Source organism: Python bivittatus, unplaced genomic scaffold, assembly GCF_059951505.1.
Source record: "Python bivittatus isolate LINGU-HERP-01145 unplaced genomic scaffold, Pbiv_v1 ctg000410_np1212, whole genome shotgun sequence".
NCBI lineage: Eukaryota > Metazoa > Chordata > Lepidosauria > Squamata > Pythonidae > Python > Python bivittatus.
The window spans coordinates 4,031,743-4,058,297 of record NW_028277067.1 but is presented as its reverse complement, the minus strand read 5'-3'; the positions used below and the strand labels follow the sequence as shown (position 1 = coordinate 4,058,297).

General features: G+C 40.4%; 1 protein-coding gene across 6 annotated transcripts in view; it reads left to right on the top strand.

The window, feature by feature from the left end:
• SLC25A39 (solute carrier family 25 member 39) overlaps positions 1-26,284 on the top strand; it is a 36,989-nt gene extending 10,705 nt beyond the window's left edge. For 3 of the 6 annotated variants that reach the window (XM_007425334.4, XM_025164846.2, XM_007425333.4), the window contains exons 3-12: positions 4,098-4,157; positions 5,351-5,395; positions 10,601-10,710; positions 14,192-14,259; positions 16,449-16,573; positions 18,337-18,510; positions 19,034-19,143; positions 20,737-20,818; positions 22,283-22,363; positions 22,831-26,284. In XM_007425334.4, coding sequence (XP_007425396.1) covers positions 4,098-4,157; positions 5,351-5,395; positions 10,601-10,710; positions 14,192-14,259; positions 16,449-16,573; positions 18,337-18,510; positions 19,034-19,143; positions 20,737-20,818; positions 22,283-22,363; positions 22,831-22,949 — 974 coding nt within the window. In that variant the 3' untranslated portion in view covers positions 22,950-26,284. The remainder of the gene's footprint in view (positions 1-4,097; positions 4,158-5,350; positions 5,396-10,600; positions 10,711-14,191; positions 14,260-16,448; positions 16,574-18,336; positions 18,511-19,033; positions 19,144-20,736; positions 20,819-22,282; positions 22,364-22,830) is intronic. The other 3 variants (XM_088143384.1, XM_025164847.2, XM_007425336.4) reach the window with 2 other exon arrangements.
• Positions 26,285-26,555: the final 271 nt, after the last annotated feature.

Genomic DNA, 26,555 nt, shown 5'->3' with positions numbered 1-26,555 from the left:
GGTATTTTCAGGCATAGCCTGGATTTGTATCTATTCCATATTTGTAGTATGGCATTCCTAATATAATGATTTTTAAAATTTACATTAACTTTATCATACCATTAGTAACCATGCCACCCAAACCTCAGACCATGATCTTCTAAATCTAAAAGTCTCTTATTTCTTAACAACAGCTACTCCTTCATCCAAACCAAACAGCAGGCAGCAAAATACAATTTAAAATCAGGTAATCCCAGTCTTCCTCTTTCCTTGGAGGATCTTATATTTAACCCTTGTTTTTCCCCCCTGCCATATAAATCTGGATATGTCTTTTTGGCACTATTTAAATGGTACATTAGTTCTCAAAACAGGTATTGTCTGAAATAAGAACAACATTCAAGATAACACATTCATTTTTACCAAAGAAATTCTTCCCAACAATGACAATTGTAATTTTTCCCATCTTAATAGACCCTTCTTAATTTTATTCCATACTTTAACATAATTATTTGAAATAACTTACAATTAATGTTAGTTATAATAATACCCAAATATTTCACTTTTTTCTCAATCTGAAAACCAGTTTTCACAGACAATTGTATTTGGACTTCCATTTTGATATTCTTTGTCAACATCTTTGTTTTTTCTAATTTTAAATCCAGCCAGTGCACCAAATTCTCTTAGTTTTTCCATTAATAAATCTATCCCTCCTAAAGGGTACTCCAAAATTAGAACCAAATGACTGGTGAATACTCTTAGTTTATATTTCACTCCAGCAATTCTCTCATCTTGTCTTATGTCTCTATTCAAAACTTCAGGAGCCAGAATGAATAACAACAGAGGAACATCCCTGCCTCCTTCCTTTTTGTATTTCACAGGGCTTGGTCAATTCCCCATTCACAATTATTTGTGCCTTTTGTGAAGTACATATCAATTTCACCCATGTAATAAAGTTCTCTCCAAAATTCATATCTTCCAAAACTTTAAACAAAAAAGTCCAGTTTAAATTGTCAAAAACTTTCTCTGTGTCAAGAAATATTAAGGCAGCTTGTTTTTCATTGTATTGCTCCAAGTATTCTAATAACATTAAGAACATTTCTAATATTATCTCTTAATTGTCTCTTAGAAGGCCTTGATATATCTAATCACTTCTAGTGTGGGAAAAGTAACAAATTCTTACTATAATTAGTACCAAGAACTTGCAAGATTGCAAGGATAGTGGATAATAACTCTCAAGCTGTGTCTCCAGTGTTACAGTATGTATTCAGTATTGTTTCTATTCCAGTCTTTGATTGAGGTTAACAAATAAGCCCAATTATACTGTTTGCAGATCAGGAAAATTAAAACTACCATAATCATAAGAAAGATATAATATTAACAAGGAGATTGTGGGTATGTGTTTGTTCCATAAAAATTTAACAATTATCAGTCTTTAAAAAATACTTAAATAGAACCAGCATTGCTATCAAAATACTTAACAGTTTGATGCAAAATTCATTTCATGACATTAATTCTTCCCTCAAAAGTATTCTCATCCATCTCTTAATATCATCCTTCATCTGGATGATACATTTTGAAATGTTCTTGTTGACCAAACTGAAAATTTTCTCAGGGATAACAACAACAACATCAAACAACATCTGCCTATCCCAGGTCCTACGGAAGGACTCGATAGGTGGATAAAAATGCCAAATCCAGTCGAAACATCTGACTGACTGTGCAACCAACCATAATAAAGTTCTGGACAATATAGAAAACCTATCTCTTTTCTCTGTGTCCTTTGGAACCTTCTTTCCAGTTAGCATAATATTTGACTTACTCCAGTTCAAACAGTATATTTCTTGTGTGCTTTTTTCTTGTTTAAATGTTATTGTTTTGCTGTGAAACATTACACATTGAAACCACACGTACATACCAAAACCTGTCAGAATTTGCAATGAGATTGATACTCCATAGAAATATTAAAACATGTATTTCCCAAAACCAGTAGCTCCTTAACGTCCTCCCCCATTTTTCTTACCTCTGTTTTGGTTTTTAGTATTTTAAATAATATAAAAAGTAAAGTCATATGCATACATAGTGAGTGGGATTCATTTAGGTATGAAGCTGGGCCAACCAATGCCTTGAGCCCCCTAAAAAAATAAGTGGTTAAAATTATTGCAAAAATCCCCAAATATTACAAGAACTACTGTAATCAGTCCTGCACAAAAATATCAATATCTATAAGATTGCTGAAGTCTTGCAAAGTCTGGTGATATTGTAAGATATTTACTATGGAGTCCTTGGGGTTCTCTGAGCTTGGTTGTTTTCTTGCAAATGTTTCATTACCCGGTTAGGTAACATCTTCAGTGCTAAAATGGAGTGGGGTTTGCTCTCTGTTTATATACAGTGGCTTGCCTTGCCAGTATTTGGGGGGGGGGTGTTATTTTTATTTTTTTCTTCTCCTGGTAGTTCCTTGGTTAGGGTATTGTTTACTGCTTGATTGATTGAACACCAAGTAGCAGTCAAAAGACAAGATAAAAACTCCTTAATCTCGCAACAAATGGACAGATTTAACCATAGTTTCAACTGGGAAACTGTCAGCATCTTAGACCAAGCTAAATCCAAAAATGCAAGGGAACTCCTGGAAGCTTGGTATTCAGACAAGGCAGCCATCAACAGGTACATAGAGCTAAACAACACCTACATACTATTCAAAAGAGGCAATAAAAAGGAAACAAAAGACCAGAATACCTCCTCACCAGAAATCATCATCCAGATAAGCAGAGATTAACACCAAGATTATCACCAGACGATCAATCAGTAAACAATACCCTAACCAAGGAACTACCAGGAGAAGAAAAAAATAAAAATAAACTACCCCCACCCCCAGCTACACTGGCAGGGCAAGCCACTATATATAAACAGAGAGCAAACCCCACTCCATTCTAGCACTGAAGATGTTACCTAGCCAGGTAACGAAACATTTGCAAGAAAACAACCAAGCTCAGAGAACCCTAAGGACTCTACAAGTCAACCCTGAGCTACATACATTCTCTTCTATTGATATTTACTATTTTTAAAGTTTAATGTTTTTAATTTTGCTGCATACTATATTTTGGAATGCCATGAATACCTCATTGCTGTCTCCTAATACTGCATAAAGGAAGATTTTTTTCTCTGGCCTATTGGCTGATAAGTTTCTGTGGGGCTTTTCTGCTATGGCAGTCAACTAAGTTGTATTCCAAAAAAGGCAGAGCAAGAAGCATAATGCCATTTTCCTGTTCAATGCAGTTTCAAATGTGCAGCCACCAAAAATATTTAAATAAGCTCTTTATGTATTAATTTGGCATTAGCATCTGTAAATATGGGAAGCATGAAAGAACTATTACACACATTACATAGACTACCTAAATATTTGAAAAATGCAACCTTGCATATCACCAATGGGCATTCAAACAACATAGGGTTGAGTGAGTTTTCTTTGTCATCCACATAGTGAAGTTTGTTTCTGTGTTCTTCTTGTGTATGAATTGAGTTAGAAGAAAAATCTTGCTCTGTGCTGTGATACCTGAAGTGTTGCCAAATTCCAATGTGATAGATACTTCCTTTAGAACATAAGCTATACAATGTTGCTCTTTCTGTTAACTTCTTTGAGAGGACATATGGCTGAATAGTAATTACAAGGCTCAGAAGCTGCTACACTTCCTAATGTTACTTGGGAGAATTAGTGGCATTATAGTGTCTGAGACTTCTTCCTATATTCTGTTTGTTGTTCTCCTTTCCCCCATTGTAGTTTTGTGGATAGGGGAAAGGAAAGAAAGATAATTTTTGCAATATTGTCATTGTAGTAGATCAGCCTTCTCCAACCCAGTTTTCTCCAGATGCCACAATTCCCAGTCTTTGACCATGTTGGCTGGAAATTCTATGGTACATCTGGAGAAGACCAGGCTGGAGAAGACCATTTTATGTCCATGTAAGTTTTACAGAGATGTTATGAAGGACTGCATCCTTTGAAACTCCTTTTCCAATACAAACCTACTTGGTCCTGAACAAAAAGCATACATTTATTCAATGCTTTGTCATGCTGTGTTGCTGAAGTGTCACATAACCAAACACTTCCAATACTGTGTTTTCAGTCACACCTTTGGATGTGGTGAAAATCCGATTGCAGGCTCAGAGAACCCCATTCTCTAAAGGTAAGTAATTGCTCCTTGGTTGCAGGAGGACAAATTTCTCTTATTGTAGAAGTATTCTAACCTACGGAGGCTCTTTGAAGGCTTAAAACCAATCTAAAGTTGAAGAAAACCACATACTTAAAACCAATCTAAACCACAAGAAAACCACTTGTAGCAATTTAGAGTGTAGGTTGTATTGCATATTTATATGGCTTCTCAACCCATCAGAAGTGTTATGTAGGTTCAGATGAACGTCCTGTCTGGTCCACTATGGCAGCAGGAACGGCGTCCTCAGAGCATTCCTATGGTTATCAGAAGACACCTATGGAAAACTCATAAGCAGGTTCATCAGTACAGTAACAAACTCTTGTTTATGTTTCTCAGCAACTCCCTCTGATACTGAGGGTAATATTTTGGCATCATACATGACTAATAGCAGTTGGCTGCTTTACTCTCTGTAAATTTGTCTAATCCAAGTTGATTACCATCATTGAGGCAAATGAGTTAATTATCATTGTGTCCTTTTTTAAAAACTCTGACCCTTGCCTGGAAAAGCTCTCTGCGCATTAAAACAGCAGCACTTTCTTCTTATGCTAGCTTTTTGATGTGGGGCTGCATCTAGATTCCAAAATCATATTCTGCAAGAGAACTGCACTAACTGCTTTTTCTGAATTTGAAGACTAACCTTCAGGAAAGACACTGCTAGTGCCTAAGTGTGGGTGATTTGCGGATGAAGTGTAGCTTTTATTGCAGGTGATCATGCTGAGCAGATTTATAGTTATTATTTATCTCCAGTAGGTCTGGATAAAATTGTTGAAACTTCTCTACAGCTAAGACATAATTTTCTTGTACGTGACTTACTTCAGAGGGGTGTCCTTCATTTGCTGGAAGATTTATATAGATTTTCAGCTCTTTGTATCAGGTATGGGTCACACATTTTCAAGCTCATTGCCATAAGCCACAGTATTTAGACATGAGTTTAGAAAGAAGGAACTTAGCCCGGTAGATGGGTAGAATCATCAGCATCTGTATTTTTCTGCAATCAAAAATAAAAGGGAGAGAGAGAGAAAAAAAAACACCTAATATAATAAATCACATGATTTTCATACTTCCTGCTCCAGCTGAAGCTCCTTAAGAACTCCCCCATACATACACAACTGTTTCTCCTTCCTGATCCCGATTGTCATTAAGTATATCCATGTTGTTTCTTTCAGTGTTGTCAGTACAGTCTATGCCCTGGAGCATTCACCAATCCAAATGTGAGTATTTCAGGTGCTTTCCCAACTAAGGTGCCATGACCACCTCTCTGACTCTTTTCCTGTTCTCACTCCCAAAGGAGTGTTGTAGGTTCTTCTTTCCTCCCCTCCTTCCTCACTCGTATAGGAGAAAATGTTCATATCCTTTATTCCTTGAGGAATTTAGTATTCATTTGTCTGCAGTGGAAAATATATGACAATGCAGCTTTGTTTAATTTGATGCCTCCTTAACGTTTTGGACTACAATTCCAATAATCAACTAAGTCATTTACTGGGATGGCTTGGCATTTGATGATAGGAAGGCACCAGGTCAGGGAAACTGCTGTAACATATTGGCTGGACTGAAAATCAGGAGGTTCTTGTTATGAATCATGGTTCTCCTAGAAACCTCTAACTGGTCTTAGGTGAGCCACTCTGTTATCTTGGATCACATAACTCCAGAATTTCAGAGGCAGGGATAATAATATCCTACTTCACAGAATTATTGTAAGGAATGAGACATTTACACACACACACAGACATCAATTGTGATAATATTATTATCAAAAGAATGGGAGAAACCAGGGTTCCAAATTTATTTAAACCATTTTCCAGCCTTCAGCTGAAAAAAACTCCAAATGGCATATATATGATCAGCAAAAGCAAAACTGAAGAAAATAGTGAGGGAAAAAAATCAAACTTGTGCAAGCTCTGAGTTAGAAAGCTCAACGTATAGTGATTGATCAGGTTATGAAGGTTAGAGAAGAGACTGCAGGTTCATCTGGTAACCTCAGCAATGGCATGATAACTGGAGCAGTGGTAGTTTTAGTTAGAGCTGTAACTGTGCACAGTGGAAGGTTGCTGACTGCTTTGCTTCTCTCTCTCTCTCATGACCTCAGCAAAATCACTTATAAGCTAATAACTCTAGGGATAAGATGGGAGAAGAGAGTCACAAAGTGCATGCAGTATAGCCCTTCAGGTGGCAGATGAGGGAATAGCTTCTTTGAATATTCTCCGTGGAATGAAGATCTTGCAGTTAAGTACCATGTTGGAAGAAAGGGTTTTATCCAAAAACTTCCTGATTCCTTACCTTTCTACTTCAACTCTTTTTTAAAAAATAATTTTATTAAAGTTTATATATGTAAAAACTAATACAAAACTAAACAACCTGGAGAGGAGAGGAGAGGAGAGGACTTCTCCCTCCCTCCAAACAAGTATATGTATTAACAGTAACTGAACACCTTCTCTATTATCACTAAAAAGAAACCCTCTTTATTCCCTTTCTCATCCCAAGGTAATAACTGAATTATAAAAATATTCAGCAATCAATCTAATCAGCAAAGGGATTAAGAGTGCCAGTAATAATAAACTATAAATTTTAAGGTATTGTCGAAGGCTTTCACGGCCGGAATACGATGGCTGGTGTGGGTCTTCCGGGCTGTGTGGCCATGTTCTGGAAGTTTTGTTTCCTAACGTTTCGCCAGCATCTGTGACCGGCATCTTCAGAGAGCAGGAGCACAGACAGGAGCAGTGCAGGGGCACAGCCACACAGCCCGGAAGACCCACACCAGCCATCATATAAATTTTAAGCTTAAGCTTAAATTTTGCATTTTAGCTTCTAAGTTTTTTCTGAGAAGTGAAACCTAAAAGATCTCTCCCCTTAAGCATACAAAAGACCAATAATAATCACATATATGTTTTAAACTAAACCAAATAAATCACTTTTACAGGTATAGATCATCATCTTACAGTCCCAGTCAGAAAGAGAAAATTCAATATTAACAATCCAAGATCAAAACATGGATAATTTAACCTTGATCTGATAAATCCACTTTGAATTCCTTTCTCTTCTTTTTGAAAGGCTCACTCTTCAGTCGCTTCTCCAAATAAAACCCCATCTCTTATCTTCCTGTCTATTTTCAGAAAAGGTTTCAGAAATTTGGTATTTCCCTTCTCTATGTCCAAAATAGGATAATTCTCAAAGTCACTCTTCCAGTCCATTACAGCTTCTTTCTCCATATCATTCTCATAATCAAGCAATTTTGAGTCCATCTTCAGATCCACAGCATCTTTTCCCATATCTTCCATGTCTCTCTTATAATCTGGTATTTTTTTAAAGTCTGTTTTAGAATCCTTATTCAAGTCGTCCTCCACTGCTGTTTTGTCCAGTAGAATCTTTTCTTCTTCTACAACCTCTGTTAGCCCCAATTTTACAAATAGTTCCTGGACACACTGATTCCAAACAGCTAAAAATTGTTCTTTGGAAGAAGGATATCCCTCTATTATGTTAAAAGAGAAACATTGTTAGTGTCCATTCCTTCTTGAAGGCTCTGTCTTATGTTTATTTTCAGAAGCCAAACTTTCCCAGGGCAGATTTTCTTGCAATTATATCCAAGTTCACTTACTGTATTTTCTTAAACATTTAAAACAATCCTTAAAAAAGCTGTTTCAAATCCATCTGGCCTCTTACTTGTCCCCAGTCAACATTCTTAATTCCCTTTCGCTGTTTCCAAACATTAAAATATTTTTTTTTTATCTTTAAACTTACTTTAGTCTTCTCCCAGGATAGTAGGAAATTCTCCCGGTGTACAGCAACTTGTCTTTCAGGAGGTTGTTAATTGCCAAATAAATCACAAATAAGCAGTTTACAATGTTAGCTAAAAGAGGAGGTAAAGCAAATCTAGTGTCCGTTTGAAGGCTCTGCACCACAGCTTGGGCTCGATATTTCCTTCGACTCCCAGAGCACTCCACCCGTTAGAGATTGCTAGATTGCAACCTCTTCACAGGGAGTCCCTGTAAGGAGTCCCTGTGGGTGATCCTGTTGATCTCCTTTATCTGGAGATGATTCTGAAGAGCTGGACCGAGGCCAACTCCTCTAATTGCTGTGGGCGTCGGCTCCGCAAAGAATAGAGCCATATTCAGTCGGCCATTTCTTCCCTGGAAGCCTCTACTTCAACTCTTAATTCAATAAAAAGTATTTTGCAGCCTTGAATCAGATTGGATGTGATACTCACATTAATTTCAGATGTAAAAGATCAATTAAAATGTATGGTAGAAGCAATGTATCCCTTTAGTTTGCAGAAGAGAGTATTAAAAATGCATACTTCAGCCCTACCATTCTTCAGCCTCCAATAGGTTACCTCTGAGAGAATGTCTCCTTCCCCTGTAGTAGTTTAAGAGTTGATCTGCTGCCTTTACTGGCTGTAATCTGCCATTACATAGGTTAGGGACTTCCAAGGCATCATACTCTCTTACAATAGAGCCTTCTCTTATCTAATATTTTTTTTGAGTAGAAGATTTGCAGCTTCCTCTCTTCCTTGATGTAATTCCTCAATTTGAGAGACATGCGATTGGGTCAGTATGCATTTTGCATGAAATATCTTTCTGCAAATTTGCATTCTCTGATCAGAAATAATTATGCAAATATCTTCACAGATGCTAGATTTTGCTCAGACAAATCTTGCTCCGTGATCTGAGGTTTTTCAGCTTTAACCTTAACTTTCTCCTTTCATCTTTATTGCCAACAGAGGAAAGGAAACACTATAGAAATATTTACATTTTGTAATCACATAGGCTAGAATGCTTTAATGAAAAGCTAAGTGTTATCTATATGTGAAACTAAACATCAAGTAGCATAGAATACATTCCTCATTGCATGTAGTGATAATGGGTAATTATTTCTTCCCCTTTCTATCTTCAACCAATGAGGTTCACAGGCATTTTATTCAACTTCTGTGTATTTCTCCTTGTTTTTCTTTCAATAAATCATGATTTTCTCATTACTTGTTCGACTTCCATCCAATCTGGGTTCTTAATTTTAAAAAGCCACAGTTTGGCTTGCTTGGTGTATTGTTGTCTTCTAGGGAATTGGTGATTTTTCAAGGGCAACTGTCCAGAAGATATCATCCTGCATGGATGCTCTTTCCTTTTCATAGAAACAGCCTCTTAAACATGTGTTGGGATTTGTTCTTGGGCCCCTTGCATTTGCTTTGGTGGAAAATTCTAAATGCTTTGAGATGGGCTACACAACATGCAATGTGCTATGCACTATTAGCACAAATAGCACTTGAAAAATAAATGATTTCTACAGATCGTGGTTATGACAGCTAAGAAATATACACTGATAAATTTAGTTTGGAAGGTGGTGAACAAGCAAAGAGTAATATCTCAATTATGAGCACTAGATAACTCTTGGTATCAGTATGGCAATTCACAAAGCCAAAGGAAATTTTCAATAGAACTCAAAAAATGCTGGGGTCTTATGCTTGCTGTGGATGATGCAGGCATGGAGTAAGCTGATTTAGCCTATAATTAATCAGCTGAAACGAATGTTTGAGGACATCTGGCATCCCAGTAGGTCTGGAAAGCCACAAAGCAGGCTGCCGCTTCCCGGGGAATAATCCTTCCTGCTCTGCTTCAGCTATGATAAATTTTGTAAATTCTTCTATCTTTGAATAAGCAGATTTGTGTAACCTGTAGATATGGGCCTAGCTTCCTCAGGAGTCATCATCATCTGAATTATCATAAGTCATCAAGACGTGAGTTCTGTTCATCTGGGCAAAGTAGAAATAGAAATTATGTTTTGAAATCTGATCACAACATGTAAGCAGGCTCTCATTTTTCCTATAACTGACTCTTGGATATGAGTTTTTGTTGCTGCTGGGTCTCTTTTTCCTTGTCACTGGTAATAATAGAATAGCCATCTATATCTGTGCTGGCAGTGGGCTTTTATTCAGGGAAGTTTCTTTTAATGCCCTATTGTAAATAGACTTGAGAGTATGATATGCTTGAAATCATGCCGTAACCATGGCTGATCTGAATTTGAACCCTAGGTAAGTGCCAGCTCTCTTCAGTTGGAGAAAGAGCTATGCATGTTGCTGAAGGCCTAATCCCTGAGCATCAAAAATCCCCCTTGCTCTTTCTCCTTCCTGCTTTTAAGAGAACCCCAGCTGCAGGCTGCATGTTTGCAAGTTTTTTCCTGCTCCTGTGAAGGCTAGAATCATGAAACTGGTCACTTTAATTTCAGGGGTGCTAAATTCTGCACAGGGTACTTGTGTTCTCTGCTCAGATGGCTAGTGTTGGGAGCGTATGAGATCAATACAGCTATATGTTTGAGGGACTATATGGGAGGCAGGAGTAATTTAGAAGTAGATTACTTGGCAGTGGCAGTTCAGTGTAAATTCCCCCTGCCTCTGAGCACCTTCCTTTTTGTTTTCCTCTCTTCAACAGGGAAATGCTTCCTCTACTGCAATGGCCTCATGGACCATCTCTATGTTTGTCAGAATGGAAACAGCTGCACAGCCTGGTATAAGGCACCCACTCACTTTACTGGCACCCTGGTAAGGCCCCACATGGGAAAGGGCAGAGCCATCTGCCAGCTAGGGAGGCCAAGTAGATATGTTTTCCATTTGAGTTAAGCAAACTGCTTAAGCCTGCTGCGTAAGCCAGTGTGCTTTTAAAGGTGGAAATTGGTAGAAGTGAAATAGTATTCTTATCTCCCTTCAGGGGAGGGAAGGAAGACTTGTGCTCACTTGTGGGCCACCAGGTTAATGGGTAGAATTATTCCCACTGAGATCCAGACTTACCTGCCTCACTGGCTTTTTAAAAGAGAAACATACCCTTTTTAATTATGCTTTTATTATTTGTTATTTATTTTATCAGATGCTATTATTGATTAAAGTTAATTGTTGAGGCATAAAGTTGTATTGTAAAACCATCATGGGGTGACACGCGAGGAAGGTGTGAAAATAAATAAATATAAATTTGTTTAGGAATATCAGAAATTATGGTAGCTTTAACAGTTTAGACCAGCTGTCATTCACCAACCAGATGTATTCTCCTATCTAATCAGCATGAGCGAAGTCTGGGCTGGCTGGGAGTTACAGAAGTTGTAAAGCTTCATACCTATTCAAAAGGTAAAACAGGACCTAAAGCATCCAAATCCTCAAAAAGGAAGCATTTATTGTTAAGATCTGGAAACAAGGGGCATAACAAGAAACCAAGAAGTTAATTTATGTTCTTGAATTTGCTGAGTTAAGGTTACTCACATTCTCCTAAAGAGACAACAGGCCATAGGAGAGGTTGTCTAGCACATCTGAGAAGCACCCAGTTGGGAAAAAGTAGATCTATAGAGTGGAAGAGTGTACCCCTTCAATCAGTTTTATTTTATTATTTTATTATTTATTTATTTCAATTTATTGGCCGCCCAACTCCAGTGGACTCTGGGCAGCATACAAAGTAGAAAAAACATTAAAACAGCTAAAAATCTAGAATCAGACAGCCCAGACTCAAATAATCTGATAACAATTGTTTAAAATCAATAAAACAAAGCAGGACCCTTAAACAAATCCTAAATATCAACCCCAGGCCTGAGATCAAAGCCAGGTTTTCAAAGCTTTCTGGAACCCTAGTTTTTTCCTTGTCTGAGGTTCCTCATATGTGTTTGCCCATGTAACCATGCACTTGTGATTTATTTATTTGTTGAATTTCTATAACCACCTATCTCACTTGCATATGACTCTGGGCGGTGCACACAATTAAAACAAAAGCAAATAATATTTATCCATTAAAACAGTTAAAAACAATTAAAAACTATAATAACAAAAGACAGGAAAGAGTGCACTCAACTTATACCAACCATGTAATGGGCTCCACGCTTCCGTGGGATCCCCAGGCCCAATGGCAAAACCAAGTCTTGAGGGCCTTCTGGAAGGCCATTAGGGTTGGGGCCAACCTCACCTTGGGGGGAATGATGTTCCAAAGAGTGGGTGCCATGGCACAGAAGGCTCTCCTCCTGGGCCCCACCAAATGAAGCTCCTTGGTTGATGAGACCTGTAACATGCCCCTCCTGCTGAACCTGATGGGGCGGGTGGATGTAATTGGGGTGACGCAGTCCCTCAACCTGGCCCCGTGCCATGTAGGGCTTTAAAGATCATCACCAGTACCTTGAATTGGACCCAGAAGCAAACTGATAACCGATGCAGCCTGTGTAGCAGCGATATAATGTGTGCAGATCTTGGAGCACATCTAACTGCTTGCACAGCTGCATTTTGCACCAGCTGCAGCGTCCAGATACTCCTCAAGGGCAGCCCCATGTAGATCACATTACAGTAGTCCATTCAGGAGGTGATTAGGGCATGAGTGACAGAGAGTAGAGCCTCCTGATCCAGGAAAGGGTGCAACTGGTGCACAATACAAAGCTGTGCAAAGAACCTCCTGGCTACAACTGCCACCTCCTCTTCAAGCAGGAGTTGTGAGTCCAGAAGGACCCCCAGATTGCTCACTGGGTCTGTCTGGAGAAGTGCAACCCTATCCAGCACCAAAGATGGTAAATCCCCAGATAACAGAAGGGCCCAAACCCCAAAGCTACTCAGTCTTGCCAGAGTTCAGCTGAAGCCTGTTCCCCATGCAGACTCCTGCAGCCTCCAAGCACTGAGAAAGAACATCAGCAGCATCACTTAGCTCATCAGGGATGAAGATATATAACTGAGTATCATCAGCATACTGATGGTACCTCACCCCTTGGTGGCAGATGATTGCACCCAGTGGCTTCATGTAGATGTTAAATAGGACTGGAGAGAGCACCGAGCCCTGCAGAACCCCACATAGTAGGGGCCAAGAGCTAGACCTCTCACTCTCAATCAACACCAACTGGAACCGGCCTTGGAGGAAGGAAGTGAACCAGTGCAATACCGTGCTGCCTGCTCCCAACTCCCAAAGCTGATCCAGAAGGATACCATGGTCAATGGTATCGAAGGCTGCTGAGAGGTCAAGAAGAGGAAGGATGCATGCACTAACCCTCATTCCTCTCCCACCTGAGATCATCCAAAAGTACAATCAGTGCTGTTTCTGTCCTGGGCCTGAATCCTGACTGCAAGGGCTCCAGATAATCTGTTTCATCTAGGCTCCTCTGAAGCTGTCATGCGACTACCTTCTCAACAACCTTCCCTAAAAAGGGGAGGTTGGATACTGGATGAAAATTGTCCAGTACGGTGGGGTCTAGCAATGGCTTCTTGAGGAGGGAGTGGACCAACACCTCTTTAAGAGGTGGAGGGACAACCCACTCCCTCAGGGATGAATTCACCACCACCAGAATCCACCTGCACGTCACCTCCCAAGAGGCTGTGGCCAGCCAGGAAGGGCATGGATCTAAAGAGCAGGTGGCCGAGCTCACAGTTCTAAGGACCCTGTCCACTTCCTCAGGTCCAAATAGAAATGGAAAACATATAGATTCTGGAGGTTGTGGTTTGGAGCAGTAAAGGTTCTACAAGAAAAGGGTTATGTACCTCTCCTGCACTACATGTTCATAGTGTTCTTCCCAAAACTGCTTCTTTCTTCTTCTTGAAAGAAGACTTCCCTGGAGTTCTTTACATATGTTTGTGTGCAGTAGAACAACTAGTTTAAAGGTGATTCTACTTAATAGTCTGGCAAATAAGCTCATAAAAGTTATACTATATACCTCTTTTATCATCCTACTGAGGCCTGTTTCCAAGCAGGCCACAGAGGGGAGCATGAAAATGCAAAATAATAGACTTGCAGAAGGTGGATTTTAAAAATTGCTTTCAACATTGGAGCAGCTAACAGAGAAAAGCAGTGGAATGCCAGAAAAAGAATGATATTTTTTTCTTGTCCAGCCCACTCACCCACCTGCATGAAGTTCTTGATTACTGAAAATGTAGTTCACTGTTTCAGCTCATTGTTTGGCAGAACTGGAGTGGACATGCAAAAACTATGTGTCTGTGTTTCAAAGCACTTCAGAGGGTTTTTTTATGCTAACTTCTTTCTTCATGACTGTACTTTCTTCCCCTTGGTTCACTTTAGGATGCTTTTGTGAAGATAATACGGCACGAGGGTATTCGATCTTTGTGGAGTGGCCTGCCACCTACTCTGTGAGTCTGAAGATGCTTAAAATAAAATTCCAGTTTACCTGAGTCTTGGGTCATAGGCCACTATTACTGCTTTAAAATACTATTGTTTTTATTGCCATATTAACTCCCCCCCCCCCAGTTATTGGCTGCAGAAAAATCAGTTAACTGAGTTTGTAGAATAGAAGGTTAGAAGTTTCAAACCTCCACATCCAGAAGCCATCTGGGTCCTCACACCTAGCCTTGCCTTCTTCAGGTAACACTGAAGTAACTCCTCACCACCAAACACTATCTTACAAGAGTGTTTCACCTGGCATTCTCCCCCTAGAGCAGTGTTTCTCAACCCTGGCAACTTTAAGATGTGTGGACTTCAACTCCCAGAATTCCCCAGTCCACACATCTTAAAGTTGCCAACGTTGAGAAACACTGCCCTAGAGAAACAGGGCTATCACACCCTGTACTGCCTTTCTGGCAATTAAAGGGTAAAAATGAAAGCAAAAATGGGAATAATGCCTATTATGCAACCTCCTGGGTACCTAGCTTAGAGGTATGCAGCTAGAGGATTTCAGCCCTCCCTTAAGAGACAGACCTAAGAAAATGTTATTACAAAAAAGGAAGAGATCAAATATAATCCCTTTTTAAACTAAAATGTAAATGCATACAGTGGTACCTCGGGTCACGAACGCTTCTGTTCACGACCAATTTGGGTCACGAACAGCTCTGTTCGCAAACGCCGGATCGGTTGACGGACAGGATCCGCGGCCATTTTCCCTCCCGTGACACGTGGTCGTGGCTTCCTGTAGGGAGGGGGACTCTCCCTCCAGGCAATAACCGCCTCCCCACCCACCTTCCTGTCCTCCACGCCAGAAGTCGCGTCGAGCAAGGTTAGCGTTCTCTCTCTTCATACTGTATTTTGTTTCATATTTTTGCGGTTTAAAAAAAAAATACATATGGTTCAGAACAGATTAACCGTAATTACATTGAACCTTATGGGGAAATTTGATTCGGGACGCGACCAAAATCGGGTCGCGACCAAATTCAGAGGGGTCAGAACGGATTAACTGTATTTACATTGAACCTTATGGGAAAATTTGATTCGGGTCGCGACCGATTCGGGTCGCAACCAGAGTCGCGGAACGAATTAAGTTCGTGAACCGAGGTACCACTGTATGTTCAAGATCATAGCAGAGGAATTACATAGTTGCCCTGATTGGGACCAGCAACTAAACAGAAAGTGAAAGTGCAAAAGAAATGCAGCCGTAGTATAAGGTGGCCTGGGTCTGCTACGGATAGGAAATTACCTGTAATTTATCAGGCAAAAGAGAGATTATAGGGAGTTCAAATTGCTATGTCATAACTCATTGTAAATATTATTCATATGCTCAACCCAAAGAACGGGGAAAAATTGAAATTGCATAGAGTTCACTAGCTTGTACAGAAGCATAATAAAAATAAACAATTGGACTTCACCTAGCACTATATCACAAAAGAAATAGTCCAGTCCAAATCCTGAGTAGAACATATACCTCTTTCTATAGAACTACTAACTCTTCTTGAAGCAGAGACACCTGTTTCCTTTTACCCTCTCTTTTTCCTGGAAATTCCAACTTCACTCTGAAGCTCTGGAAAATGATGTTAGTCCCCTCTTTTCTCAACTTTGGTCTGGTATCTTCTCCTTTGGTGCCCTCCACCAGTTCTGCCTTTGCTTCTTTCAGAGAGCTCACATTTTCTGTTTCCAGGATTGAGGGAAGATCTGCACCTGTGACAAAGGGCCATGGCTCTTCATGGAAATGCAAATTCTGAGTCTGCAGTCTCAGGAGGGGATGTTTATTGGGCGTACTGTATCTGGGTGCTTCTGGCTGACAAACGGAACTCCATTTGCACCTGCATCCCAGACTGTTCCTGTGTTGCTTCTGAGAAGTTCCATCTCTTTATTCAATCTGGAAAGGATCACAGGCCCTGATTTAGGGCAAACTAAAACTAATTCAATTGATTGCAGCCCAAACTGCATTATACGGCTCAAACTTTTGAATATCAGAGTCCCGGGGATTGGTTTCTACAGAATTCCAAGGTTTTATCACTTTCTCTTAATGCTGCAGCACTTTTTGTCTTGATGCAAAATGTTGGAGCTTGATGTGATGAGATAGATATTGATAATAGATTGGATTGCCAAAGTAGAGCTTCTACATGTGTGTACACTCTCTTTTCTGCAGAGTTATGGCTGTCCCTGCTACTGTGATCTACTTCACTACTTATGATCAACTACGTGATTTCTTACATGTTAAGTTGAACAGCCAAGGACACTATATCCCACTGATAGCTGGTGCAATTGCCAGATGTGAGTTTCAGTCCATTTTTGTGTACTTGCAGGAGCTGTAGACTTTGCTATTTTAAATAAATTCATATATATTTTAAAACTACAAACCTTTTTTTTTCCTCAAGTGAAACCTTTCTGAGGTTTGACCCTTTGGGGGAAAGTAATTTGCTATTTAGAAAAGAATTGCTTGAAAATTGACTTTTAAAATGTTTCTAGTTTAAAGTTCCTATAAGCTTAAGTTTGGGATGTATACTGAACCTATGAGTGCTAACAGGACTTGCATTTAGAAAACATACAATAGACCCATATTGCCGCTTCCTAGGGATTCTTGATGGATTAACATGTTGGCCTTGGTAAAAAGGGCTTTAAAGCTGGGGGAAGGAAACTGCCCCTTCAGATTTGCATGGTCATTAAGGCTGTGCAAAGCATTTGAAGGAAGTGTGTTATGGTAGCATGAGTGAAACCTCCTTGAAGTTTTAAAACAGCCAGGTCCTTTGAAAGACTTACACGATTCCTTTGAAGACTGATCTGCAGCCCTTCAGACATGGGTGCGTGCACAGCTATTTTACTTTGCTGGCAGTCCCAGTAGAAGGGTTGTTCGTGCACAGATATGCATGAACAGACCACCAGGCTTTAATATAGCCACACGAGTCTTCTAGAAGATGCGGCTGTTTTCAGGATTTGAGGAGAAGTGCTTTGTGAAATGCTTTGGATAGCCATAATGTTCCCCTGGGGCTTCTCGGAATTGTGATTCAGCAACATTAAGGTCTATAGGTTTCAAAACCTTCTTTAGAGGAATTTAGGAATCTGTTAAAAAGCTGACCAAAAGTACAAGTTGTGAACCAGGCATTCTGTCATTCAAATCTCAATTCAGCCTAAGACTCATTAGGCCCTAAGCCTCAGCTGTCCATCCCATCTCCCATATGATGTTGATATTAGCTTATCTTACTGGGGTATTATACTAAATACTGATGTAATATATATGAAACAGATGGAATATTTGAAATATTGCTATGTTATGTTACACAAGCAGAGATGAAGTATTAGCAGCAGCTAGTCCGTGATTTGCTTTATGCTCAAATATGTGCTGATTCTTTTCTCTAGGGGATGTATGTTGTTGCTGTCAGATTCAGCTGTATTAGAAACATAACCATGACTGCTTGTTAGAAAGTTTTCACTGAATGATTGTCTTCAGTAGAAAATTTTGTGTGTGTGTGTGTGCATGTATATCTGCAATAATTCTTGAAGTATCTGAAATGTGAGTGAGCTCCTTCTTGATATTCTTCTTAAAATCGTATTTATGTCTAAGTGTAGTTTCTATGTTTAAAGATGGTAATAGGACTCCCCTGGGATTAAGTAAAACAGTGTATTTCTATGAACCTCCCTAAGGCATCAGTTGCCTTTTATGACCACAACCAACACTGTGTGCAATAGTTCTCCCAGGTTGATCCTTGTTATCCAGTTCACAGTCAGTTTGGAGCCTGATGTTTAGAGATCAGTTTTGGTTTTCAGTAACACTCTTATCTGATACAGGGAGATATTGCTGAGCAGTGAGAAGATTTAGTGCTGAGCCAGATAACTCTTTCATTAAACCTTCTGTCGAATTCCCTGATATTATAATGTTCAACCACCTAAAGGCTATTTTGGTTTCTGTGCCAGTGGTTTTGTAAAAGAACCCAGCCTGTCAGTTTGGTATTCTAACGGGCCCCTGACTTGAGGCACAAGAAAGTAGCCTTGATCAATAAAAGTTGGTTTCTCATGCCAGATTGGACTCTCTTCCATAGTGGGTGCAGTAACCGTGATAAGTCCCTTGGAACTCATCCGAACAAAAATGCAGTCTCGTCAGCTGAGCTACCAGGAACTGCGTGTCTGCATCCAGTCTGCGGTGGCCCAGGATGGATGGATGTCTCTTTGGAGGGGTTGGGGCCCAACAGTGTTACGAGATGTTCCTTTCTCAGGTATGGATTCAAGAAGGGGATATGGATCAGTAGCAACAAGAAGGACTTAAGGAGATTGGAATGCATTACAAACAAAGAGCTGGAAACACTTAGATGGGCATTGTTTTAGAGCAAAAGATTCATCAGTTTCTCAGTTGTTAGCCAAGGAAGTTGTGCAGTTGCCACTTTGAAGACTTTAAAAAGGAAATTTGCATACTTTAAAAAAAAATACATTACAGGAGCTGGGATGATACAACCCACAGGCACCCATTTCCACTTTGAAGTTAATCTTCCAGAGTGGTAGATGGTGTGTGCCTAGGTCTCCGTGCCATTCCTGTCTGGGCAATGGAAGTCATTTCTGGCTTTCCCAGTAGTGTGTGGCTGACTAGTCTATCTGAGCAAAACTACCCATAATGTAGCTGGATTGGGAGAGCTACAAACCATACGAATTAGTATACCTTCTCTATTATGCAGAGAAAAATATACTGTAGTGAACTGATATCTGCAACCTCTCTCCTTCCTCTTTCCTCTTGCTTCCCCGCAGCTCTGTATTGGTATAACTATGAACTGATGAAAGCTCTGCTCTGTAGGCAGTTCTCCCTTGATGAAGCCACTTTCATGATCAGTTTTGCAGCTGGAGCCATTTCTGGCATGGTGAGTGCTGGAGCTTTACAGATCTTTGTGCAAATGTGAAAACTTGGAAATCTACCCAGGACCCAGGAGATGCTAGTGTTACATGGATCTTATAATGAGACAGTGGACGAGAAGCTGTAGCCCTTTAGATGTTGCAGTGCTGTAATTCCCACTGGCTCAATTAATACAATAAATAAAGAGAGTTCTTGGAAGTTGTAGTTTTATGGTTCCCCACTATTGTCCATGTTGCCCAGGCCAGTGGGAATAATAGCCTAGCCACATCTGAGGGGCCTTTTATAGATGGAAATCCATCTTTAATTTTAGTGGATCCTATCAGCAGTATCTTCGGTTCCACTGCTGACCAGCTCAGCCATTTGGGTCTAGATCTAATCTTCTTTATTAAGATTACTTTCCACAACAATCAGGTTGCATTAGGGCCTGACATTTCTGCATTTAAACTCAGTGATCCATGGACCATAGAAGCTTATGATCTCTTATTTTAAAGTTATACCTGTTCGTTCTGGGTGGTGAAAGTGAATACAACTCAGTACAGTGGTACCTCGGGATACGAACTTAATCCGTTCCGTGACTCTGGGCGTATCCCGAGTTGGTCGTAACCCGAAGGAAATTTCCCCATAGGGTTCAATGTAAATCCGGTTAATCCGTTCCGCCCTCTGAATTTGGTCGCACCCCGAGGCAAATTTCCCCATAGGGTTCAATGTAAATCCGGTTAATCCGTTCCGCCCTCCGCCCGAATTTGGTCGCAACCCGAGGCAATTTCCCATAAGGTTCAATGTAATTACCGTTAATCCGTTCTGGCGTCGGACCACACGGAAAGCGGCCGGGCGCGGCGTGGTGCGGCGCGAAAATGGCCGGGTGCAGCGCGGCGCGGCGTGAAAACGGCGCGGCGCGAAAACGGCCCGGCGCGGCGCAGCCCGGCGTGAAAACGGCCCGGCGCGGCGCGAAAACAGCCCGGCGCGGCGCGAAAACGGCCGCGGACCACGCGGCAGGGCCGGAAAAACAGCCGCGGACCACGTGGCACGGGCGGAAAAATGGCCGTGGACCACGTGGCACGGGCAGAAAATGGCCGCGGACCACGTGGCATGGGCGGAAAATGGCTCGTACCCCGAGGCGGAGTTCGCAAACCGAGGTAAAATTTTGGGGCCAGAGCTGGTCGTAACCCGAAAAATTCGCAAGCAGAGGCGTTCGTATCCCGAGGTATCACTGTATCTCTTTATGGTAAGGGCACAAAAGGCTAGTCCTCCAACTGGGCACCCCAGGAGAAGAAAGTTTCTAAACCTATCATAGCCTGTTTAATAAAGTCCTTCACATTGTAGGTTTTTATCAGCTTTAGAAAGAAGTAACTCAAATCCTGTCAGTAATCATTTGTCATATCCTCTTTCTCCTTTCTTATTGGAATGGCCATACTTTGCCCTCAGTTTCCACAGTGTCTTTAAAGCAAATAAGGTACACTCCTTCCAGCAATAAGAAGAAATATTCAAGTTAAGAGCCAGCATTGCTCTGAGATGATGGATACAATACAGAAAATTTTCTTTCAACCAGTGTAAATGTTGTATAGATGGTGGCTAACAGGAGGTCCTTCCTGTTCTCCAGGTGGCTGCTACCTTAACTTTGCCCTTTGATGTTGTAAAGACCCAGCGACAGATTGAGCTAGGAAACATGGAGTCACTCCAAGGTAAGAAGTAAGCAGGGGCCAAGTATAGTAGGTAGCTGTCCAACGGTAGATAGCTCCTTTGTCTATGTTTGAGTTAATAGTGGTATTAGCAATTTACAATTGTTAGAGCAGAAAAGGATTGAATTTAAAAGTAATAAAGAGAGAAAGTAGATAGAATGGTGAATTAAAGAGGCAGTCCTAGTTCACTGGCAAGAAAGATCAGCTTCGAACCAAAAGAACTTACAAATGCTCTTATTCACATGGGAAAAACTGCAGGTAAGAACCAATCAGAGCCCGAGTTTGATTTTTCACTGTTGTCTTCTTGGCCAGGTGAGTAATTTCCAAAAGGATTACTATTTCTGGACCAGAAGGTACACAGTTTCTTAATCCACAGAGTTTGCCTGAAATTATGCCTCTCACAGACTCCAGTTATGTTTCCCTAAAGCAGTGTTTCTCAACCCTGGGAACTTTAAGATATGTGGACTTCAACACCCAGAATTCCCCAGCCAGTATGTTCCTGGTTCCCAAGGTTGAGAAACACTGCCCTAAAGTATTTGCACTATGTATCATAGCATCTAGTAGGAGAAACATTCCAGCAACTATTTGGTGAGTTGGAAAGAAAGATGTCCTTCTATACATGCCCCATATAGATACCCTTTTTTGTAATTTGAGGGGATAGTTGCATGATTAATGCTATCAAATTACAATACACACTGTGTAGGGAGCATTGGTAGAGAGGACAGACTTTTCCAAAAGAAAACAGTTCTCTGGTATAGCCCCCCCTACACACACATATGTACTCACATGTACGTGCCCATTAGCCTAACAAGTAGAACTCATATATGAACATGGGCTTGCAAATATGAAAATGTAATATAAGAATCGGTATGGCTATTTATTTAATCATTTGAATGTTTAAGAATGTATATGACCTCCCAATTTGAATGTTGCAACTCTGGGCAGCATACAATTCATCAAAGAAACAAAACAAAATAAATAGTTTCAATTAAAATCCAGACCATTAATGGGGAACCAGGAACTCACACTCACATCCCTGTCCAGGGAAACTCCATTCATCCTGGTTCCAAAGCCTGAGGAAAAAGCCAGATTTTTACTGTCTTCCTGAAGGCCAACAGTGTTGGGGCCAGCTGTATCTCCAGGGAGGCGCAGATCATTGCAGAGAACAAGCTGTGGTCTGATTTGTGACATAAAATTCCTGACAAAAGGAAACATTGGGTGGGGAAGTCTCAAACCTTTTCCATCACCTCTTTTGTAACAGCGCTTTGCAAGCTTACTGGATATATGTCCTATTCAATCCAGTAGAATTCCTTCTTACATTGGATTACATAGGATTGAATCAGTGTACTGGAAATGGCCATTGATACATAAATTATTGCCAGTATGGGAATTTTTATTATCAGCTTGTTTGAAGTGAAATAATTGGGAGATAGATTTTAAATAACTTGTTCTTTTCTTCTTGCTCAGTTACCACTTCCAAATCCTCATCAACTTGGCTACTTATGCAAAAGATTCGGGCAGAATCTGGCACCCGCGGGCTCTTTACAGGTGAAGTTACTGTTATCTACTTTTATGCTGAGAGCTTCTAGTTAAAATCTTTACTTTAACCTTTGGGCAAGATGGGTTTGATAGCGGTGGAAATTATGGCTGCCTATAACCTTGTACTCCTAAACACTTCTATAATAACCAAAACATTGTTGTTTTGCTTCTTGCTTTTGACAGCGTTAATGTGGTTTGTGTGATGTCAGTGGGGTCTGACAACTGAATTTAGAAGAAGATAAACATTGGTTTGCTTCTCTTCAGCTGTCGTTGCCAGACTAGACAATTGGCACTATAGAATTCCCTTTACCCATGTAGATCAGGAAGAGTGGTGAGGGGGGAAGCACCAATCAACTAGAACCTGAAGCTTCAGCTTACTATATCAGCAAAAAGGCAGGATAGCTCTGCACTTTGCAAGACATATTTACTTGTTCTCTTTCTCCCTCCCCTGCACTTTCCTGCCAAAATCCCTGTAGGTTTTCTGCCTCGTGTTATCAAGGTGGCTCCAGCCTGCGCTATTATGATCAGCACGTATGAATTTGGCAAGACCTTCTTCCAGAAAATGAACCAGGAACGGCAGTTAAGCAGTCTATGAAGTCTATAGGCAGAGCCTTGGATGATAGCCTCCAGATGGACCAAAGAAACGCTGATGGCAAGAGAAAGGACAGATTCTGATAGATACAAAAAAGGAAAACCCAGTTTGTGAACTGGGTTAAATAAATGTGGATCCAGCTGTGAATAATATTAATCAAGGTTGAGAAGATCACATAACCAATAAATCTCTTGCTTGCTTTCCTTATAGGACTTCTCACTCATCAGGCAAATTCCAGTGCCTTTTAGCTAGCTTCTGGTCTCCTGTCTTCCTGTTTTTTCCTGATGGACAATTTGGGGATTTAAGCCTCTTAGCTACACACACTCTCCTCTTTAGGTACTGTCAAGATTGGATGCTATAACTTTTGGGTGTCATTTGAAGAGGCAAAGCTCCAGCACATCTTAAGTTAAAACCAATTGCATAGTATGATCCTGGAGTGTTGGGATCATTGGCCAGCTACAGAAGGAAAAAGTAAGAAAGGGGAGGAAACAGCCTAGCATTGCCATTCCCACTGCTTCATTACTATTATTATTTTTGGTAGGCCTTCAGAGAGTAAACGTTGCAGTAGACAGCAGATGTTTCCATCCCTGTCTTAATTCTCAAAGTGTCTGTTGGCCTGCGTGCTTGTTCTTTCTTCACCTGATTTTTCCTGTGCATGATGAATATAGCTGGCTGAAGTTGCAATCCTACGCTGGACTTTGACAGCTTTGAATAGAAACACTGGTTTTGAACACTCAGGATTTTCCCAGCTCTTCCCTTCACATCACCATGGACAGCTTGAACTCTGAAATCTTCATACTGAGTAGCATGGATGAAAATGAATTAGACTCTGCTTGGGTTCCCACCCTCTGGTTCAATATTTGCTACACTGAAGGAGAACTGAGAATAGCAGGCCAAGGTTTGCTTTGATGCCAGATACCTTATGTAGCACCTTTAGCCATTGATAGTCTTGCCCCTTCTGTGCTGTTAACTTATGTGCCTGTTGCTTACATATTTGTGGAGGGGGAGAAGCTGGGCTTTTATTTCTTGAATAAAGTCACCTTTTTTTTTTTTTTAGCAAAACCACAGTATACATTATTTGACTGTTGATAACATCTTCCTGTTGAGTTTTTCTTCCCTTGGATGCCCATCAGGTACCCTTATGTTTTATTAAAAAACCCAAGCCATTGCTTTTTAGACCTCAGAGATCTTCTGAACATGCTGTCAGAATTCAGGAACAACACTGAAGAGCATGATTTTCTGCTGTTATTGTCTGAAATCAGAATGAGATCCTAAAAAAAAAAAAAAAGACAGATGAGAAATTTAAAGAACAAAACACAATGGTGGAATTGATGTATGAACACAGTAGAGCTACCAATAGTTTGAATGGATATAAAGGTATAGTGAATAGTATTGGTGCAGATCAGATTTAATGAGAATACCCTACTTTATTTCCGGCATTTAATTTCTTTTGCTTAATTTTTCTTAATACTTTTCTATGCTTCCTTACCCCAAAAGGAAATAGCATGATGGGTAAGTTATTTCAAAAATCAGGGAATGGTCATCCAGCCCAGTTCAGTGATGATAAAACCTTGTTCCTTGTAGTCCATAGGACCCAAAAATGATACACACACCACCATGTGGCCCCTGGAACAAAACAAAAAAAAATCCATCCCTAGTTTAAGGTCTTACATAATAATCTTTAATAATCTTACCTAGTGAGAACTCCCATGATTAGAGGAGTGCATTTGCTTCCTGAATAAAACATTGAGTGTTTCTGATTTTGGCTTTCACTGTGACAGGCTGTTTCATCAGATTAGCCCATGAATATAATTTATTGTACGAACAAAGACAGGAAACTTTGTCTCAATGGTTGGGTTTGCAAAACATGGTAGACTAGGCTAATTTGGAGTTTGCTTCAGTGTATTATGTAAACTCAGCTCTTGTGCCAGTATGTTGGGTAAACCAGGCCCTAAATAAGTTCTAATATGATTTGTTTTGTCATATGTGAGCGTGAGAATTGTGCTTTAATTCATGGTTAGGCTATTACGTGCATGTAGATCATACAACGTTTCAATATCAGCAGTAAATCGTTAAGCCTTTAATAGCTTTGTTTCAGCAAGCTGAAATACGACCTTCCTTGTCACCACCTCCTTTTAGCTGTTAAAATTCTGAGCGGGCTCAAATACAAGAGTTCTGGCACATGAGGCTAGTAGATGGAACCTCCGGCAAGACAGGAATGCCAAGAAAAGCATAGAACAGCATTATTAATATATTAGAAGGTAAAAGAGAATAAGTGAATGGAATATGTAAATAAGATGTGTGAAGATGTGAAGTATGTAGTTGATAAGGAAGATGTTATTTTAAATGTATCTAACTTTTTGTTGCTTGTATAGTTCATATTTCCAGATGGCAAAATCAGAATCTGATGGTGGATTATTTGGGACATGGTACAAAACATCCCTTTTCACTTCTGTATGACTTCCTCTGCTCTTAAATGTTTTAATGACTTCTCCCCTCTGAGTAAGCAGAGCACTACTGCTGGGACATGGAAATTTCAGTCCTGGGTTTGAGAGCTAGTGGTGTACGTTGGCTAAGACCAAAAGATTCCCAACCTGTGGTCCTCAAAAGTACAGAAGATGGTCCCTAGTATGAGTTGAATTTATTTTAACAGCCAAAGACACCATGCATGGGGAAGTCGGATATGACATGGTGACCACAGGTGCTACATTGCTGCCCTGGCCTATGTAGAGTTCCTCAAAAGATTTACATAATCTAGTACTGGGAAATGCTGGGCTGGGGTAAGGCTCTCTTAAATATCCTTGGCAGCAAACCTATTGAGTTTCATGCATCCACCATTGGCTTATCAATTGGTCTTGAGCAATTCCCCATTCTTCCTTCAGCCATATGCAATTAATGGCTTATGAGAAAATGTATGGATGCTAAAATAGTGTTTGTCTGGTTTAGTCAACCCAGTTTTCTAAGCTCACGTGACACGCTGAAACATAACTAAGATGGGCTGGGTCTGCAATGCTCATAAGCACAGCCAGTGTATCTGTCAGCACTCTAAATAGGAGAAATGTGAATTCCCTCACCACCCACACAGACATACCAAATGTTTTTAGCTGTGGTTCTGGAATGTTGACAATACTGTCATTATTGCAAGGTTCTGGGAAGAAGCCCTCCCCTTTGTGTTACATACAACCACTGAGACGTGTTTACTTGGAGGGAAGAATGGGAAAACTAAGTGGCTTGTCCCATTCTTGATACAGTTGATTACTGTAGAAGTGGTTAGTGACTGCAGAATTAAAAGCTGGCCTGAACATGTTATCAGAAAATAAACATCAGTAAGCATTGTCTGCCAGCTCCTTAATTTGATTTAATGTCTATTTATTCTAACAATCTCCCCAGGTGGTGCCAGTCAGTTTCTCAGCTGTGGTCAGTGATGATCTTGACTTATCCTGGAGTACATTCTTAAGCTTGCCTTGCTGCATCAGAACTATGGCACAGATCAAAAGCCAAGGTACAATTATTGGTTCTCCTTCAGCTTCCAAGGCTGTTTCTGTTCCCATAGCAGAAAGTTCCAATGGGATAGCAACATGCAGGAGAAACATGTAGGAAGCAGGCTCA